General features: G+C 48.6%; 1 protein-coding gene across 7 annotated transcripts in view; it reads right to left on the bottom strand.

Moving 5' to 3' along the window:
• CLEC16A (C-type lectin domain containing 16A) overlaps window positions 1–18,735 on the bottom strand; it is a 197,255-nt gene extending 178,520 nt beyond the window's left edge. For 3 of the 7 annotated variants that reach the window (XM_017673785.3, XM_073214755.1, XM_017673787.3), the window contains exons 1-3: window positions 18,483–18,733; window positions 8,264–8,392; window positions 4,738–4,871 (exon numbers count right to left, since the gene is read on the bottom strand). In XM_017673785.3, the coding sequence (XP_017529274.1) occupies window positions 4,738–4,871; window positions 8,264–8,392; window positions 18,483–18,562 (343 nt within the window). In that variant the 5' untranslated portion in view covers window positions 18,563–18,733. Of the gene's footprint in view, window positions 1–4,737; window positions 4,872–8,263; window positions 8,393–10,936; window positions 10,971–18,482 lie in introns of all 7 variants that reach the window. The other 4 variants (XM_073214758.1, XM_073214759.1, XM_073214757.1 and 1 more) reach the window with 3 other exon arrangements.
• Window positions 18,736–20,696: the final 1,961 nt, after the last annotated feature.

The raw sequence follows: 20,696 nt of genomic DNA, 5'->3' as shown, positions 1-20,696 counted from the left end.
AGGACACAGAGGCATTAAGCAGCAAAGACGGGATTTGAACTCAGGTCCAATGTCAAAGCCTGCGTTAATCTCATGCACTAACAGGGTCCACTACTGAAGAGTGGATGATGCGGGCCTGGGGGCACTGGGGCCAGCTGGAGAACAGCCGCCCCCTCCAAGCTCCCAGCCCCTAGCCCCTGCAGAAATGTACAGTGAGAGCTGCCAGCCAGGCAAGGGCAGTTGGAAACAGAGTTTAATGCTGCATCTCCTGACTTTGAAATGCTGGCCACCAAATCAACTAGTTTTTAAAGTTGTGCTGGCCAAGAAAAACAGGTCTATAGACCAGTTGTAGCCAGTGGGCCTGTAGTTCAAAATCTGGGCGTTGGGTCCTTGCCAGACATGTTCTCCTCTGAGTCCTTCCTGGCCACCCTGAAAGGCAGGTCTTTCACCCCCACTGTCTGTCCTTTGGGCTTCCAGTCGTTCCGTTCCATCCCATCTGCCTCCCCATAAACTGTTACACTGCAGGCTGTGATCAACACCTGTGTCTACAGGCAGATTCAGGGAGGCGGTAGAGTGGTTCACAGCTGAGCTACTCAAAATCTGGTCCTCAGGCTCGCAGGCAGCATACCATCACCTGGCGCTTGTCACACATGCAGAATCCCGGCCCCAGCCCTGAGCACCCGCTCTGATCTCAGGGGCGGGCCCAGCACTTTGTGTGGCAAGAGGCCCCCGGGGCTTCCTGTCATGTTCCTATTTTGGAGGCAGTAGACTCAGAAGTGACCTTGGATCCGCACCATCTCTTCCACTTCTCGGCTGGGAGACCGTGACGGGGCACTCACCCTCCCCAGTCCCTAAATTCCTTGTCCGAGAACAGGAAAAACAATACCATCCTCAGAGTTGCCGTGAGGATCAAAGGAGATAATGCACAAAAAGCGCTCAGGACAGCGAGGAACACGAGGTTAGCCCTCGACAACGGGAGCTGCCACTGCTCCTCAGGGGATGACCACTTGGAGATTCCCACTCCCCACCACCAGTCCTCCGGGCGCCGGGACTGAACATAGTTGCTCTTGGGTGAAACAAAAATAAATGATTAAGGTGTGTGGTGCCAAAGATCGCCAATCAAAATATTACTGAAAAGGCTAGAATCACCAAACAGAACACAGAGCCACTCAGGAGCACAAGGCCATGAGAAGGGTCATGGCATGGGCCCACAGCCAGGCGCTCGTCAGAAGCCAGCTCCCCAGGGAAGCCACCGCACTCAGAGAGCGCACTGGGTATTCTCAGAGCGGGCTTTGCTGGCAAGCTGTGAAGTCTGTAGTTTTTGAAATCTCCTGATTATAATTCCTGGGGCAAATCTCAAGGCCCTTTCTAAGAGAGAAGGCAATGGGTCTGGGGTGGGGTCCCAAGAATCTTAATGTATTTGAAAATGAGGTTACACATTCGCACATCTTAAGTGTATAGCTTGATATATGTGGAAACGTACCAATATAATGAATATTAAGTACACATACTAATGTGTGTGTATGCACATACATATATGTACACACACACACACACACATACACACACCTCACAAGCCTTAGGTGCCAGCTTGATGAATTTCTGCAAATATTTATACCATGTAAGCAGCACCCAGATCAGACACGTGGCATTTCCAGCTCCCCAGAAGGCTCCCTTATGTCCCTGCCCAATCGATACCTTTCCCCAAACACAACCCCTGGTCTGGCTTCTATCACCAGACTTGTTTTGCCTGCTCCTGGACTTCATTTACAAGGAACCATACAGTAGGCACTCTTCTGGCGCCTGGCCTCCTAGGCTCTGTTCCACATCCGAGGTAGCCATGATGCTGCATGTCCCAGAAGTCCGTGCCCTTTAGCTTTTTGCTATATCCTATTCATTCTTTGAAGAGTCCACAGCCTAGCCACCTAGAACCTTAGCCTATACCAGGCAGCCCAGGTGCTGCGGATGCCCAGAGCTCTCCTTTGTCATTCTGCTGCTGTGGCCGGGGACGAAGGGGCTGGCAGGAGAAGGGACTGCTGAGACGCCACAGTAAGCCCTGTTGTGACTGATTTGCTTCCGGGCCACCAGAGGCACAGATGCCTATGATGGCAGCTTCAGATGTGTAACCCGGAGCCTCTTGGCTACCTTCTTGAGCTGGAAAAGCCACATGCTCCAATCATTCCCCAGCAGGGGCTTTTCCAGGGTGACTCTGTGGGTGGTGGGGACTATCAGGGGGTCAGAAGCGGTGCCTCTATTATTCGGCTGGGATTTTTCTACTACCCCCTCACTGTGTGGCTGACTTTCTGTGGTATCCTTTTATAATAAACCCAGAAGTCTATAAGTAATCTTGGTCTCTCAGGCCTTCTGTCACTTAGGTCACCAAACCCAATAGGCAACAGGTGCACTTGTGAAATGGCTCTTTGTAATAGCGAAAATCCGGAAACCACCTAAATGCCCATGGTCAGGTTAAATAACTTACAGCCCAGCAAGATGTGGTTCTTAAATCAAACTTGGTAGGGATGCAGGAGCAGACAATATGAAAATCTAAGATAACATTAGATGGCTGGGCAAAAATAAAGCAAACAGCAAAATGCTATGTGTCCACTGAACTGTTAGGGTGAGAATCTGCAGGACTTCTGCTTTCTGTATTTTTGTGGAGTTCGTTTTTTTGTTGTTGTTGTTTATAATAAGGACATCTTCATTCTATAATTAGAAAATAAAAATAAAAGCAAAACTCATCTATTCTTCCACCCCCATAAATCCAAGTTCTGTAAAAGAAAAAAAAAAGCAATTTCTGTCATTTCTGCAGAGCTTATAAAAACACTCTGGTGAATTCCCCATCTCGCCGGGGGCACTGGCCTGGGTTTCTTATAGTACAGCACCGTTTTGAGTCCTAGTGTAGCCATATGACCCAGAGGCCCCAGAATTTCCTATTGTCCCAACTCCTACCTTTAACCCAGGAGCCTATGGCTGACAATCTGGGCCTGGAAAGTGTTACAGCGAACAGTCATGTGGGGGAACACTGTATTTAATGATAAAACCAACTCTAAAAGACTCTTGCAACTGCCAGACCCCCCACTATACTTTACACACCAACTGGCACACTTAATCCTCTAACCACTCTATTCCCTGGGTACCGGGATTATCTCCACTGCATACGCAGACACTGCAGCCAGGAGGGTTCACAACCCGAACACAGGCCGGGAGTACGGGGCACAGTATACGGGCATATGTGGGTCTGGGACCTAGGTGGGTCTGAGCCCAGGGCCTGCACCACTGAACTGGCTCTTCCCCTCGTGGGAGTTTTCAGCAACTGCAGACAGTTCATATCCAGGATAACAAAAGCTGGTAGCAAGGGAAACCACTCAGGGAGGGTGAGTCACCTCCTATTTGTCGGCTCCCATTCATGGGGAAGGGAAGGGAAAGGAGGCCCCTGGAACAGCAGCACCATCTAGCGGCTGCTTCTGGGAGCCCCGGCTGAGCAGCTCCCTCCTACTCCGCCTCCTCCCTCCTGAGCACAGCCACATCCTCTACCTCCTTCCACCAACCAGAAACTTTTCTCGAACCCACTGTGGAGACCTGGAGGCTGCCACTGATGCTGACATTCAGTCACTTGCCCTCTCGTCTACTTCTTCTGGGCAGGGCCTGGGCTTGGTGCAGTCATCTTGGAATACTAAAGCTAGTGGTCAAGCACCGGGGATTAGGAACTGAACCAGGGTTTCTCACCCTCGGCACTGTTGACATTTTGGGCTAGATAGTTCTTGATGTGGGGGTCTGTCCTGTGCATGGTAGGAAGTGAGCAGCGTCTCTGGACTCTACCCACTAGGTGCTGGCAGCAGCACAGCCCCTCCGGGTGAGGACCACGGAGCTAACTCACCTGCGCTGAAGCCCCGTCTCGATTCTGGCCTTGCTAGAGCACTCACCATGGGCCAGTGACCCGAACTCTCTGGGTGTAAAACAAGGGCACCCCCAGCATCTGCCTCTCAGGGTGGCTGCTCCAGATGAGGAGCTGGGGCTGAGTGAGGCGGGGCATACACCCAGGCGTCCCCTCGCAAGTCGGGCGGTGGAGCTGAAGCAGGCGGATCGGGTGCCACAGCCCATCTGCCCTTACACGCTCCCTGGCTGAATCCTTCCCACCCTGCTGCTCCCAACGCTTATTCTGCTGGCTGATGGTGCAGCAACCCCAACTCTTCAGTAACAAGTTACAGAGAAGAAATGCAGACACTCCCAGAATCACACGGCAGAGGAGAGCCCTCTCTTAGCTCTTCACAGGCCCCCAACACACAGGGATGAACACGGTGTTATGGTCTGAACTGTGTGTCTCCCAAATTCCTGTGCTGAAGCTCTGACCCTCCGTGTGACTCTATTTGGAGATAGAGGCTTGAAGGAGGGAATTGTGGTTGAAGGAGGACACAGGGCTGGGCCCTGATCTGAGAAGCCTGATGCCCTTGTAAAAGAACTCCCTCTCCACAAGCACCAAGGAATGGCCAGCGAGGAGACAACGAGAAGGCCGCCGTCTGCACACCAGGGAGAGAGGCCTCACCAGAAACCAACCCTCACGGCATTCTGACCTTGGACTTGCAGCCTCCAGAACTGTGAGAAATAAAGTTCTGTGGCTGAAGCCACCCAGACTGGGGTATTTGTTACTCAAGCACGCTGAGACACACACTAAATGCATACGTTGGAGAAGCAACATGACAACCGTGCCCAGCTCCACACCCAGCAGTGTGGCGGAAAAGTGTCAGGGGCTGTCCTTACAAAGTGAGGTCTCATGGCTGATATTCTCGAAGAGGATGTTTAAGGTCTGCAGCAGCTGGACGCACACATAGCGGCCTGATTTCTGACGCAGGATGTTCAAGAAGAAGACAAACATGTTCTTCTCCAGGAAGAAGCTGGGGAGAGAAGGGGAAAGAATCAGAGGTTTGCTTCTATACGTGGAAATGGAAATCATCCTCTGGGGCGGACTGCCTCGGACCCACGAAGGCATCCGGGAGCAGCCAGATCACACCACCTGCATGGTCTCGGCTTCACGTTCTCCGGCTCCCGTGATGCGTCTCCCAGGGAGGCAAACGCAGCCTTCCAAGCTCTCTTCCCAGAACGTGAGAACAGTGCTTATTCTGGAAAGCAGTGAACTAGATAACTGACAGAATGGGAAGGATCTGACCTACAACATGATCACACAGTAATCTATCTACGCTTATAAACCTGCCAAGCAGCTTTTTCCATCAAATATTTTATAGCCTTTGTTTTCCTAAGCTTCTTTCCTTGGCTTCCATACTTCTGAGTGTTAAACAGCCACTGGAATCCCTACAAAGAGGCAAGAGAATGCTGACCGTGTTCAAAGGTTTGGTTTCCAAAATGTGAAGTTTGTAGTTTTCCTATCTAGGGGAAAGAAGCGGCAGCAAACAGCAGGTGCCGCCATGGCGGTGGGACCCCGGCCAGCCCCTGCAGCTGTTCTTGCCTTTCTGGTTCTGGACAGGACACTTGTCTACATCCTGGGGACACTGGCTTTTGTGCTACACACTGGCTCTTCTATTCTTGAAATGGAAATAGAATCCACTAATGCCTTTCTTTAAAGGAAGCAAATGATGTTTCTAGTTCTCTGTCAAGCTAAGACCAGATGACCTCTCACTTGGGACACTCAGAACAGATCCCCACAGTCATGTGCCTGCTGGGTGACTTAGTCTTGGGTGTCTCTCTCCCCTCGACTGTCAGCTCCACAGTGGCAAGACCATGGGCCTGGCACCTGCCCACTGTTGCGTAACTGTGGTCTGAATCCCTGAAAGGTAAATGAGTGAATAAATATGACCTAAAAAAGACTCCTGAAATCTTTTCCAACTCTGACTCTGGAAGCCTGTCTGCCTACAAATGCCACTCATGTTGATCGCCCAAATATTTCTGTTATTTGACCTATTTTGTCTTCCTCTGCTTCAGGCTGTATAAATCAGTGACTCCCGAGTATCACCCAACAAGCACAATGACCAACTTGGGGACTCATTAAAATATTTGTACCTAGACTTGCCCAGGGGTAGATTCCATACATCTAGTGTGAGTCCAGGAGCCTGGATTTTTAAAACTCCCTAGGGGAGTGGGGGCACCTTGGAGAACTGGCTGATTGCAGGCCAGGGCAGGGAAAATGCAAGGTGAGCCTGGAGCCCCTCTCAGTACCCAGAAGTAAGACAGTGCTGGAAAAAAAGAGAAGGAAGGTGCACATCAAAGGGACACAGGAACCAACCTGACAGAGCTCCCAGTGCCAAAGCTGGAACAATTCAGTCAACATAATAAAACAACGTAGTATTGTATGACAATTCAAAGCACAAAATAAATATCCCTGAGTCCATACTGATGTAAATAAAGGATTGAATAAATAAATAAGTGGGGAGAAGAGACAAATCTTCCATGCATAAGAATTTCAAATAGTATTTGTAGGTACTGCCCCCTTCCAGAAAGTGGAGCTGAACTCCCACACCCAGGTGGGTTATATTTAGTGGCTCACTTTCAAAGAACAGTGTAGGGAAAGGGGAAAAGAGTAACTTTATAGTGGAAAAATCTGGTAGCCACCACCTCATCCAAGCAATCAGGTCACCATCATGAGGATCACGTGTGTCATGAATGCCGGCACAATAGCACGAGAAGGGCCCTTTCACCCATGAGAAACACATCAGAGAAACCCAGACTAGGAGACATTCCACAGGCAGCTGGCCAGTACCACCAGAACCATCACACGAAAAACAAGAGAAGACCATAAAATGGTCACAAGACCAGAGGAGACTGGGAGCCTGGACTGGGACTGGAGAACAGAAAGAGGACATTGATGCAAAAATGGCTAAGTCCAAATCAAGCCTGGCGTCACTCAGCAGTGATGCACCTTCCTGGTCTTGACAACGGCTCCCTCGTCACATACGACATTAACAATGGGGAAACAGGGTGAGGGTGTGTGGGAACTTTCTGTACTATCTTCCCAAATATTCTATAAATCTAAAATTACCCCAAACTAAAAAAAATATACTAAAAACAAATTATCTTCGGGACTCTGTTGGGCAGCCATTTAAGAACCACTAGGCCCCTAAGAGCTCAGCTTCTCTAAGGTGACAGACGGACTAGTAAAGTCTCCTCCAGTAAATGGGGACACAGCTTCCAATCTTCAACTGAAGGGTCTTTCAAACTTCCAAAAACAGATACAAACCAACGAACCAACCAATTCCTCATGGATCCTTACAAGAAACTAGTCCTGTTTGTAAGCAACAGTTCACTTCATTAACCATGTTTTCCTTTGAAGATCCTGGCCAGTGTCCCAGATTTCCATTTTAAAGACTTTGCATTTTCCACAAGTAGCATTATCTTAGATTATCTTACTGATGAAAAATAAAGAGCTATTTGGAAAATCAGGATATATCTAATAAGAAGCCAGGTTGAAAATGGAACACCTATATTTGTTTTAAGTGGATTTTTAAGTGGCCTCAATATTTACAATTGAGTTTATTGTATATAAAAATAAAATCTGTGTTTGGTGGTTGTCTTAAGCCAAATCTTTCTGCACACAGACAGGTCTTTTGGGGAAGTAGTTCATTGTTTACAACCTTTGCTTTTTAACTGCCCAATAGTGACACCTCTTTGAATTATCATTTGCTAACATTTCTTGAGTGCCTGCTCTGTAACAGGCACTAGGCAGAGAACTTCACTCTCTTTTAAAGATGACGAAGCTGAGGATGGCTTAAGGTTGCTCATCTAGGAAGTATAAGAATGAGGAGACACCCCTTTATGGGCTCTGGGCATGAGCTGCTGCTTCGCTGCTTACTGGCTGTGTGACCTTGAGCGTAAATAGGGTTGGGGGTAATACAGAGCCTCCGCCCTGGGGTGGTTGGGACATGGAGATGGATTATTGCATCCAGAGCCCAGCACTGTACCTGCCCATCACTAAACACAATAAATATCAGCCCTGAGTGTCTCCCCAGGGCCTGGTCTTTTCATTTCTCTTAGACTCTAACCACCCAGGACATGTTCTTCCTTTGGGGAGATAATCGGACACTATTTGGAAAATTACCTGCAATATTTTCAGATTTCTCTGGAGATACTCATTTCCATAACTTCCCCATTTTCAGCTTGTATTTCTACAGAGTTTCAAGGACATTTTACATGGATAGATGAAGGTATGGATAGATATCTGTGCACAACCAAACTGGCACCAAACCGTGACATCACCAGGAATGATTCATGGTATACATTTAGAGAATCATTCAGAGGAAGAAGAAGAAGAAAACAAAAAAACACTAGAAACCCTTACTCAAATACAGAGCTGTCATTTTGATCTCCCCAAATCAGTATCTCAGTGATGGAACGGATGGTCTCCACTAGCAGGTTCCGGTTCTGTTCTGTGACTGTGGTGTTTTTGGTCAAAACGTGGTATAGATACCTGGAAGGAAAGAAGAGAAAATGAAGGACTACCAGCAGAGACACAGGCCAGGCTCAGGAAACACTGGCAACATTTCGGGGACAATCGGGCTGTGCTTTTCCGGTTAGCACAATTCCCATTCAGATGAGACATAACTCACTATCCCAGAAAAATGGCAGGCGATGCTTTGAAGTATTAAAGAACCAGGGACACACCGACCCAAACACAAACAGAGGCAAGAGTATCAAGCCCTTGTAGACAGCCACCCTCAAACTCCAGGGTGCAGATCGCCTCGAGAGCTAGGCCCTGGAGAGATTCAGATTCCGCAGTCCTGCGTGTAGACCAGGCATTGGCCTTTCCACATCCTCCCCATGTGATTCTGATGCTGGCAGAGCCCGTGGAGACACATGGCTCAGAGCTGGATGCCTAACATAAGATCCACAGCCAGGATGATGCAAATTTGGAGAGGTGCAGTCACAGATTAGGGAGGATGGGTCCCAAAGCCTCACATGCGATCAAGAGTACCCTTGGACACTTGATAATGGGGGGAATCTAGTAACCACAATGTTGCTCACGTAATTGTATATAATGATACATACCGTTGGAATTGCCCACAGTCCCCCCAAAAGTGCAGAACGCCCTTCAGAACTGAAGGCTCAAATAAAGTGGGGGCTTGCAGCTCCAGAGCACTAACCTGATTTGCTGAGGACAGATTAAGTCAATGGCACTGTACTTCACCCCCCAACATCCTCCCACAAATGTGCTGGAAGGCCTATGTTGCTCCAGCCCTGTGCCAGCCCCTGGGACAGAGACAGGTAGGCCCAGTCCAGTCCTCGAGAGGCCCCTGCTGGCAGTGAGGGCAACCAAAAGAATTGCTGAGGCCAGTCGTGAGCAGTATGGGAACTGGTAGCCTGGCCAGATGCCCTAGGAGATGCCACCTGGAACAGCTTTGAAGAGACAGTGTCTCCAGGGCCCACAGACTGACTTCAGCTGTCACGGCTTGGGGAGGAAAAGGGGACATCAGGAGGGGGTGCCTCAGGAAGCGCCACCTCCTGGCTTCTTTTATGGGCATCTTCAGTTTGGGGGTGGGGGCCAGTGAGAGCAAGGTAGGGAAAATTAGATGGGATCGTACCTCTGGAAATTCCTAAAAATGGGCAGGATATAAAGAGGTAGAACCTTGCAGATGGAACAGTAAGGATTTTTCTGCTCTAGGGGGCTAGGTTTTATTTCTTAATATTCTTGCTGTTGTTACATTTTGAAGACACAATATAATCTACTGTTTACTTATTTAATTAAAAATTGCATGCAACTTTTAATGTGCCAACAACTGAAACAGCTCTCCCAAAACAGACACCCCTACCACCTGTGCCAAATCTACGAGCAGGGCTTCCCTCTGAGATAAGGTAACTCCACAGCTCTGAGCCCCCCTGGGAGGAAACACAACGGGACCGACTTGGGAATCTAAGTCTCTGCCTATGTCCCCAGCTTGTATTGAGTGTATCTTCCCCAAGAGGTTCACAGAGCAGTTCTTCCAAGTTATGGTTCACAGGCCTCCTGCACCAGCATCACGTTGAAGTTGCATATTCTGGCAGCTCCCCCTGCCCCCTCAAGACCCATTAAATCTGACTCCTGGGTGCAGGGCTCCAGATCTGCATTTGCAAGGAGTTCCCACCGAAGTTCAGAGCCACTGCATCACTCACACCATGGCCAACAGTGGTCATGGCACGCAATGCCATCCCGCACCCTGACACAACAGGCAGATCCTCCCCTCTGGTGTTGCCTTCTGTATAGAGAACAATATCCATTAGCATCCCACTATCACACTCCTGACCCCGAGGGAGGCAGCAGCCTGAGTAAGTGGGTCTGCTCCAAAGACCCCTCAGTAGGGACAGGAGAGTTTAAAATCTTTAGGACCAGCCCTGACTTCCATTCACTATGCTTTCTGCCTGGAACGCCCTTGCTGCCCAGACCAACCAGCAAACCTAAAACTCAGCTCAGGCATCTCTTAGTGAAGCCTTCTCTGGTGAAAAGCCCGAGGTGGTGTACAAATGCAGATTGACCTGCCGAATGAAGAGGCACAAGCCACCCACACAGGGGCAGCAGATAGCTTCCTGGACATGTGAGCTCCCCGAAGGGGAAATGAAACCCACCAGGTCGTTTTGATTGAAGGCACAGTTTCAACAGACCCACACAAAGGAAACAGAGTCACAAGATTTATTACTTACAGATTCCTGAACTGAGGGGCTGGGGGGACAGGACAGTCCTCCATCCCAGGTCATGAGAGAGCAGGGGATAGAGAGCAGGGCAGCATGCGCCCATTACTGCTGAGTTATAGTTTTACCTTTGACATTTTGACTTACAATGCATCTGAAACTGATTTTTGTGTATAGGGTAAGATATTGACCAAAATTCAATTTTCCATATGGCTATCTGGTTGACTCAGCATCATTTTCTGAAGATAGGTCCTCATTTTTCCAATGCACCCCAATGTCGTCTTTGTCATTGATCAGGTGACTACATGTGGGGCACTCTTTCTGGATGCTCGACGTCGGCTGATCTGTTTACCTTTATGTCAATCCATGCCATCTGATGACTGCAGCTTTAAAATAAATATTGCTATGTGATAATGCAAGTCCTCCAACTTCTTTTTTTTCATTATTATATTGGCTATTCTTGACCCTTTGCGTTTTCATAAAAATTTTAAAATCACCTTCCCAATTTCCACAAAAATACCTGCTGAGATTTCTTTTAAGAGTGCCCTAAATCTATAGCTACATATGGAGAGAACTGACATCTTTACAATAGTATAATATTATATTTACCATTCAATGTTTGCTGGATAGGGGTCTTGAACATTTTGTTAGATTTATTCCTCAGTATTTTATGTATTTTTGATGCTGTTGTAAATGGTAGCGTCTGAAATACTAATTTTCTCAATGTTTGTTGTTGGTAGATGGAAATACCCACTAGATCTCAGCTCTGAATTTCTATGCGCCTTGCTAATCTCTTCTCTCCATTATGCCCTAACACAGGCTAGGTAATGCTTTAGGAAGATGCCCTCCATATAAGCTTGCTTAAATGTACTCGGGAAAAAGAAAGCTGAGTAGATTAAGGTTTAATATTTTAATGTTGCCTCTAAATCTAGGACTTTGGAAGATCAAGTAATTCATCTCAGATATATCAGTATAGTTTAACAACTTTCTGACTTTAAACGTAACACTAATTTAGAAAGGTTGTGAGTTTCAACAACAAAAAAAGAGTGATGGCAACCGTCAACCATGCCACTACCCAGAGATGACCACTGCTGGAACTACTATGTATTTCCACGGGTCTTTTTCTTCCCTGTGGATATTTACATAGTTGAGCTCATGCCCATCTTTTTTCCCACCTCTGGCTAAAATACAAGCATGGTGGCTACTGACACCTGCAAGCATCTGTAATGGCTACATAGTACACCACTGAAAGGACAAGCCAGCCGTTACTCTCCTGCTGGGCACTGGGATTCACAATCCTTTAGGTGATCAACAACGTTACAAGTGCCATCTTTGTGTGCAAGGCTGTGCCCCATCTCAGGTAAGTTTCCAAGGACAGAATGACACATTTTGCTCTAGCAATGATAATAACTGTTACAATAACACTTTCTCTCAAACCCTGTGTACACTTTTTTTTTTTTTTGAGAGGGCATCTCTCATATTTATTGATCAAATGGTTGTTAACAACAATAAAATTCAGTATAGGGGGGGTCAATGCTCAATGTACAATCATTAATCCATCTCAAGTCTAATTCTCGTCAGTCTCCAATCTTCTGAAGCATAACGAACAAGTTCTTATATGGTGAACAAATTCTTACATAGTGAATAAATTCTTACATGGTGTGTGTACACTTTCATCATTACACAGTTGTAGCCTCCTACTGCCAGGCCTTGTGCTGAGTGTGTCTGATGTATTCACTCATTAAACACTCACTACAACCCTGTGGGGTTCATGCCTGGGGAAGCTAAGGCTCTGGGAGGCTAGGACCTGCCCAGAACCCCCACACAGGGGCCCCAGGCAGTCTGACTCTGGACCCCTTGTTTAACCCTCATGCTATATATTGTACAATAGAAAATGCAAACAATGCAGTCAGCACTTTCATTAGCCAAGCATTTATATGAACTTATGAAAGCTTAACCTACAAGGAAACCAAACAGTCAAAAGGCATGAAAACACATATCAGATCTAAAGGTAAACTGTTGTAACTGACCCTTACTCCATCTCTTTGGAAAAGAGCCAGGACTATCCTATCTCCAGCAGAAGCTCTGCAGAATGTACAATCACAACACAGACCCTTGCACATGAGCAAACTCTACCTTGAGGGAAGAGCTTTAGAGTTTGAAATGCCTGGAGACTGAAAAACTGCAACCTGTTGCCAACACACAACCAACACACTAGAGGCTCATCACCAAGGAATACGGACTGTAAACAAACCCTGCCTCTCCAATGACCCTGCCTTCTCCAGGGAGTCACTGGCTCCACACATTACACCATTACAGTAAATACTGATTACGTCCATTTCAGAGACAAACACACTAAGGTCAAGTTCACACAAGTTTTATGACATATCATAAATGCCTCTAGGATGCTCCTTTGGGAGACACTGAAACTCATCCGTAAGCTAGAGAATGAGAAAGGATGAATGGAGCGAGGGAGGCCTATGGAAACTAGAAATCCACCCCCCTGAAGCACACCCCCCCAAATAACAATGTCTGAGGTGGGTAGGGCAGACACAGAGGCTGTGTCCGTGGCCTGCTCAGAACCACAGCAGACGCTCCCCAAAGCATCCCTCCCTGTGCCTTGAAAACCTCCATTTGGTCAGCATCTGGTCTTCTGGCCAGCAGGACATGGAGACACTCCATGCAGGGTAGAATCAGACTAGAGGATCAGCAAAAGGTATTACAGGTGGTGCTCCTATACCTCCCACAGGTGACTCACCCCTGAAAGATGCCCAACTGGGCCAGCGAGCGAGACTGGGTCTCCGATGCTGGGAACCTGGCAGTCACAGGTGGGGCCGAGGCAGGGCTTTCCGCCTTAGGAAAAGTCACTGCTCCAGCTCAGGGGCTGCAACCAGACCTGAAAGAGCAGTCTGTTGCTAAGAAAAGCCTGGCCTGAACTTGCCTCTCTTCCTCATTCTGTGACAAACATTTCTTGATCACTTACTATGTGCCAGGCCCTGTGCCAGCATCGGACCCACACAGGTCTTTGTCCCCATGAAGCTTACTTTCAGACTGGGAGAGAAAGACCGACAGACATATAAACCACGTAAGACCATTTCTGATAGCAAAGGACATGCCTGCGGAACCCCAGCCGGCTCCCCAGGGACCTAACTCACAGTTGAGCTAAAGCTTGCAGGGCCCTGAGCACCTGACAGCTGGTCTCCCTCTCTGACGATGCACAGCCTGTGTGATAATGTGCTCACGGAGTGGTGCAGCAGGACCAGGAACGAGTGAAGTTAGGGATGGCAGTAAAACTTCTTGCTGGCTGAAGTCACCAGGGCAACTTTTATGGAAGAATTGGTATTCTAAGGGTACAGTTAAGCATGAACAGGCAGGGAGAGGAGGAGAGCTGGCGTGCAGACAGCAAAGATGCAGACAGGTGGGTGTGTGAGACACGGGTGACAGTGCGAGAGAAGAACCATCAACATGGAGTGACATGAGAAATATCCCTGGAGTACAGCAGGCTGCTACCCTAACTTACTAGAAGATGGGCAACAATCCCCTGAGGGAACGCCCACCTCCAGTCTGACCGCCCTGCAAGCCATTCTCCAAACTTTGGCTGGCCCACAACACTCCTCTGGTTCGAAAACCCTTAGTGGCTCCCCACTGGTTTCGGTCTCGTGTCCAAGTTCCTGAACGACTTATAAGACCCAGTGGGCCCCAGTCTCTAACTTCTCCTGCCTTACCACTTTGCTGCTCCTCACTCCACGTGCACCCCCTTTCTGAATGGCCTGAGTCTCTTCCCACCAGGTTTACCAAATGCTGTTTCCTCTGCCTGAAGCAACTGCCCTTCCTCCTTGACCCCCTGCTACCTGGTCACAACCACTCACCCTTTAGGTCTCCATCTATACGCCTGTCTGCCTACCACAGATACTCCTGGCTCCCCAGCCCGGCTTAGAGGGCCCCTCACCTAGCCCCCAAACTACATGGATGCCAAAGGGTCTGCAGTCCTCTGAAGACCTGGAAGAACTCAGACCTGACGTAATGGGTGCCTTTATGGTGAATAAATATTCTAAGAAAATGAATCTGGCAATATTGCACCCCAAGCTCTAAAAATAATCAGTGCCATCTTAGGCAAAAGTTGAAGATAAGAAGAGTGGTGAGCGTCTGCCTGCTGCATATACAGTCCTCCTCTCTTTGGGTAATAAGCCCTGGTTTTCCCACGGGAATTGCTGCTTTCTCTCATTCTCTGTCCACCAGCTTGGGAGGCGCTGATGCCACCCTGGCCCAGAGAAGGGGCAATTAAGAGAACCCCATGCACTTTGTCACAGTAACTACTCAGAGATGGGCGTGAAATCCCCGTTCGGCCCAACCACACTCACTTCTGGACTTCTGCTGGCAATTTTCAGAAAACAAGCTCTCCTCTTGCCAGGGATTGCTAACCTGAGACCAAGTAAGCCTGGAGCCTGCTGAGAACAACACCAACACAACACAGAAGAAAGCAGAGACAAGAACTGGAAAAGAGGCAGTACTGATGGCTTCATCTGAACACCTGGACCAGCTGTGGTGCAGCCGGGACAGACGGGTCAGTGACAGGGGCAATCGATTCTGTTTGACGCTTAAGGCAATTACAGCTGGGTTCCTGTCACTGACAACCAAGAATCTTGACCTGAATACAAAGGTGATCAGACTTGATGCCACAACACACCACTAAAAAAAGTTCTATTAGTTTGTTGACTCAAAGTTCCTAGTAAAGGTGATGTTTCAGTAGCAAACAACTCCGTTAGTAAAGGTTCTGCTTCGTGGAGGGCATGTGTTGTTAGTCAGCGTCACAGCCTCACCGCTAGTCTAAGTAATAAACCACTCATGATGTGTGGCAAATAACCTCTTACAATTTCAGTCTGCCTCGATTAAATCATAACTCAATTCAGTAAACAAAGACCATAAGTACACAGTTTTCCATTATTTGACAAAAGTAAAACCCTGTCTAACAGAAAGATTCCTTTCCAGTTTGAAAGCTGGGCATGTCATGGGTTCAAAAAGAGTTTCCAACTCTCTGAACTATCTTCCCAACTTTCCTGTAAATCTCAAACTGTCCTTAAAACTAAAGTCTACTTTTAAAAGGGGGAGGATTCCCAGATGCTTTGTATGCAAAAAAAAAAAAAAAAGTCAATTCCAAATTTCTTTTTAATATCTTAATTTCCTTTCTCCACCCACACTGCCCTAAGTCAAGGCAAGAGTGTATTAGGAATGTCCTAATATTATAGTGTATTAGGAGTGTTCCTGGCTGAGTGACAAATTTGTTCCAGTTGCCCAGGACTTTCCCAGTTTTACTCCTGGGAAACCTCTGAGTCGCAGACACACCAGGACAGGTGGTCACCCTACAGGTCAGATGAAGCCCAAGCCCCATTCGACCTCCAGCCTTGTGTCCCACAGCTATCAGCCCCACTTCAATACACCACAAACTCCAGGGTCCTCCTCCCACATGCTGCTGCCCCACACAGTGGCTCCTGTTCACCCTTGAAGATCCTGCTCTGGTGATGCCTTCCCCAGAATGCTTCCAAGAATGCTGGACCTACAGCGATCTCAGCATGTGTCACGCTGTACAGTCACCCACTGCAGGGCTGTCTCCCCCACCAGTCTGTGAACTCCCTCAGGGAACTCCCTCATTCTGTGCCCACGGCCCACGATGTTGACTATCAGACGCAAAGGAAGCGCACCACAGCACTGGGGTGAGCCCTGGCTGTTTACGGCACTCTTTCCTAAGCCGCTTTGGGATCTTCTAAGCCCCACAGCAGGACACAAATCGCCAGGTTCTTCAGGCTGTGATACGGATTGAGCTGATCTGCCTGATGCAGGGAAGGCAGCTCAGATTTTCAAAAAGGCACCCAATGGCCGTGCGACCCAAGCATTGAACATGGGCAGTTCCTAGGACATGTCAAAGGAACCTGAGAACCTCTACCATTCCCTGGTTGGCTGGCTGGCTGGCTGGCTGGCTGGCTGGCGAAGATGCCCCATTGGACACTAAGACTGCCAAGTTCAAAGTCTTCCCAAACTGAATCATAAGGGAGGCTTTATTCAAAACCACATGTAATGAATGCAAGCACTAAAGACAAAACCTGGCTTTGACACTTTTCAGCTGTTGTCACCTTGGGGGGCAAGCAACTTAACCTCTTTGAATCTTAGTTTCCACTTCCACAAAATGGAAACAGTAATAGTTCCTATAACTCATAGACTTGCAGGACTGAAGAAAATCACACACAGGAAATCCTTAGCAAGTACCTGGCACAGGAAATGCATTCAATAATTACTCAAGTAATTTAAAAGGGCGAGAGTTAGGCAGAGTTAGAGGAGAGCCTGAAGGTACCAGGATGCTAGCAGGAGGCCCAATCTCCTTTAGATAACCATCCTCCCCTTCTCAGCCACATCCACCCACTCTCTAAATTCCTGAAATCCTTATGCCTCTCCCTTTCCCGGCCAGCTGCCCTCCCATTTAAGATTCTTGCTTCCCTACATATACCCCATCCTTGTCCTATGCGCCTCTCCTCCCAAGTCCTCTCACCCCGCCGCCACCGCAAGTCATTCCTCATCGCATAATCATCCCTTCTGCCCACCGTCTTTAAGACCCACAAACATTTATTAAATGCCTGCTCCACACTAGAAGGCACGCAGCTGAGAATCAGCCCCTCCACCCCCAGCCAAACAAGAAGCTCCCACCTACCAATCCTTTCCACAGGTCCCTGTCTTCCTTCTACTATTCCCTGCCTCCCGCCTCCATCCCTCTTCCTTTCCACTAGTAATCTTGGGAGTCCTCTGAAAACAAGCTTATTTCTTACCACCAAAGTTTTCCGACTCACCCACCCAGATCCCTTTGCCCGCCTCTGTGTTTTCCTTTCTGAAGTCATTCCCTCCTTAAAAGTCTCTCTTTTCATCACCATACATCTAAAAAAAAATTCTATGTTCTGCTTGCATGCTCTGAACTTCTCCCCAATTCATTCATTTTACTCATTCACGTATCCATTGAGCTCCTACTCTGTGCCAGATGCTGGCAATACGGCTGTGGGCAAAACAAGCAGTCTCTGCCCTCCTGAAAGTACCAGCTTAGAAGTAGACACAAAAGTAGTAAAAACAGAGTAACTGCAGATAATGGAGATGCACTGAATGAAATAAAGAGAAAGGTCTGAATGAAAGGAGTTGGGGTCAGGGAACCACTTTAGGTACAGTAGTCTGGGAAGGCCTTGCCTAACTGATAAACACCGTTACCACTATTGGCCACTTCCTGTGTAACAAACACTGGAGCAGTCTTTTTCCATGCATGATATTACTGAAGCCTTGCACAATGTTCACCATCCCCATTTACAGAAGGGGAACCAGAGGCTCAGAGAGATGAAGTAATTTGTTCAAGTCACACAGCCGTTAAGTGGTGGAATCAGGACTTGAAAGCAAGTCTGACTGCAAAGCCACTCTGTGCACACCTGCTTCCCAGGACCACGTTTGCTACTCGTCCTCCCCAGAGCTCTACTTCTGATAGACTTTTCTTAGACTCCCCCAAGAAAATAGTCTGCACTGTCCAGCCTAAGAAGTCCCCCGAGAAGCTTGGTACCCACTGTCCGCTCCCTACAAGAACGAAATCTGCATCCATAAACTGAAATCTCACCTCTTTACTTTACACTGAGATTCTGAGAAGCTAAGTGACTTACCCAAGGTCACACAGTGAGGACTGATGGGGTCAGGGTTCGAACCAGGCGCCCTGACTCCAGAGCCCTCACTCTTAACCACCACACAGCCTTTCCCCGGAGCCTCTTCTCCCAGCCCTCCACCTCCACTCTCACACCTCCCAGCTCACCCGACCCGCGGATACGCGCCCCCAACCCCTTATCGGGCCCCGCGGCCTCCCCATCAGCCCCCAAGACACTCACTTGAGGTGGTCCAAGGAGTGAATATTGCGGGAAGACTTGCCATGGCCCCCGCCCACCCAGCTCCGCGAGCGGCCAAACATGTCGGCGGCCCCGGCCCGTCGCTCGCCTCACGGTCTCATGCCCGAGAGCCCGCGGAGGCAGCACAAGCCGAGGAGAGAGCGGCGGGGGTGCTGAAGAGACGGCCAACCACCTTCCTTCCTGGCCCACAGTCTCGCCCTGACATTCAGCCGGAACCGGCCGTTCTACAGCCGCGCTTTACGGCCGCTGCCACGAGGAACACTGGGAAATGCAGTTCGCCCGCGAGGCCCCCACCGACAGGACTCTGAGAACGAACTACAAGGACCGGCGTGCACCACGCAGCTGCACCTGCGGCCTCGGAGAAGAGGCGGAGAGTCCCGCGGAGCTAGGGGCAGAGAGTCTGGCGCGGAGAGCTCACCACCCAGGTGGGCGGGATTAGGGAACCTACGCGCCAAGCGCACTCTGCGATGAGGAGTGAATAAAAGTAACCACAAGAGTAACAATTATCAGCTTTATGATAAAAATAAGAATAGCTACTGTATGGCATATACTATTGCCACTGCCCTAAGCGTTTCACATATATTGTCATTTAAGTCTAACAACCACCCTATGAGGTGGGTAATATTATTATCTCCATTTTACCCACGGGGAAACTAAATCGGAGGAGTTGACTTGTTCAAGGTCTTGTATTTAGTAAGAGGCAGAATCAGGGTCAAACTCGGGCACCTTTATTTTTATCCACCAATAAAATAAACTGCACCAAATCGGTAACGGCTTGTTTGTCCTCACAGCCTTTTTCTTTTACCACTTTAATTAAAAAATAAATACTGAAAGGCCTTCAAGCAACAATGTACCCAAACTGAACTTCCTGCACTTCCAGAGGATTTCACTGGTCGTCACCCAAAATCCAAGCCATTTCTAAAACTACCACATTAAAAATATAAGGAAACACCCAACTTCCTACATGAGCCAAGGTATATACAAACTTCTCTCCTAGGTGAGGAGTGGAAAGCACCGTGGAGGCAAGACTGCCCTGCTCACCATTCATTCACTCAGTGAGTCATTTCTACACCTGTTATCTAAGGCCTACTGTCTCCCATGGACTGTGCTCAGGACGGAACTGTCCTAAGGGCCAATGTCCTCCCCAATGCTTAGCACAAGGTTTGGCACATAATAGATGCTCATCAAGTATTAGCAGTGTGAATGAATGAATCAAGGTTTGTTTCACCTTCAGCAGCAGGAAGGTTAATGGTTTGCTCTGTAATTCATCAAAAGGGGCAAGAGACAGTCATGCAGGAAAAGGGGCAGGTTCTGGCCTCCAAACACATGCAGGTCCAAGCAGCTTCCAGCCTCTGTCTCTGCGCCTGGATTTCTCATCTGCAAAAAGGGGTAAAATACCCCTTCAGCTTCAATTACGCGATGCAAGTAAAGCACCCACCAGAGTGTGGCCTGATATTTAAAGATCTGTTGACTGTTCTGGAAAGCTCTTTGGACAAGACCAGGCTCCTGAAGGGTTGCGCCTGAGGAGGGGAATCAGCCAGTGAAGACAAACTTTTCTTTCGTGAACTTCTTAGTTGTTTGAATGGTTAACCACGTGCATTATGATTGTTTTTAAACATAGTTTACAAAGAAAAAATATGAAGCAACTCTACTGCTGCAGCTCTGACCTGCCTGGGAATCTCTACTCAGGTGTCCCTGAACGGTATTATCCAAGAGCCCCGCAATGGGCCGACCTTCCAGCAGCCAGAATTTGGAGACATGAGGGGCACTAATTGATCTTCCCCACGATGGAAAAGTGCCACTTTGGGGAAGTCCAAGATTTTCACTGGAAAATCCACCGCCCGCCTGTCTCCCTTTTCAACAGGTAAACTGAGTCCCAAAGAGGCGTGGCGCCATACCCAAGTCCAGCAGGGTGCAGAAGCAGCTAGCCAGCCGTTCCCTTCAGCTTCCGTACCCTAGGGATACGTCGGGGTTGGAAGTTTGTTCGCTTTCCCCACCCCCCCCCCCCGCCCCTATTCCGCTGGGGCTTCGCAGAGCCAATTGGATCGGGGCGGAGTCCGGAAACAGGAAGACAACTCAGAGGCCAGCGCCCTGGGGGGCGGAGCGAAGCGGTGCCCGCCCCCGGACAGCTCGGGCCAATGAGCTCAGGTGTTGAGCGGGCCAATGAGCGCGGGCAGAGAGCGACGAGCCAATGAG

Source organism: Manis javanica, chromosome 10 (assembly GCF_040802235.1).
Source record: "Manis javanica isolate MJ-LG chromosome 10, MJ_LKY, whole genome shotgun sequence".
In the NCBI taxonomy this organism is placed as follows: Eukaryota; Metazoa; Chordata; class Mammalia; order Pholidota; family Manidae; genus Manis; species Manis javanica.
Note: the sequence above shows the minus strand (reverse complement) of the source record. Positions and strands in the feature narration are given on the sequence as shown.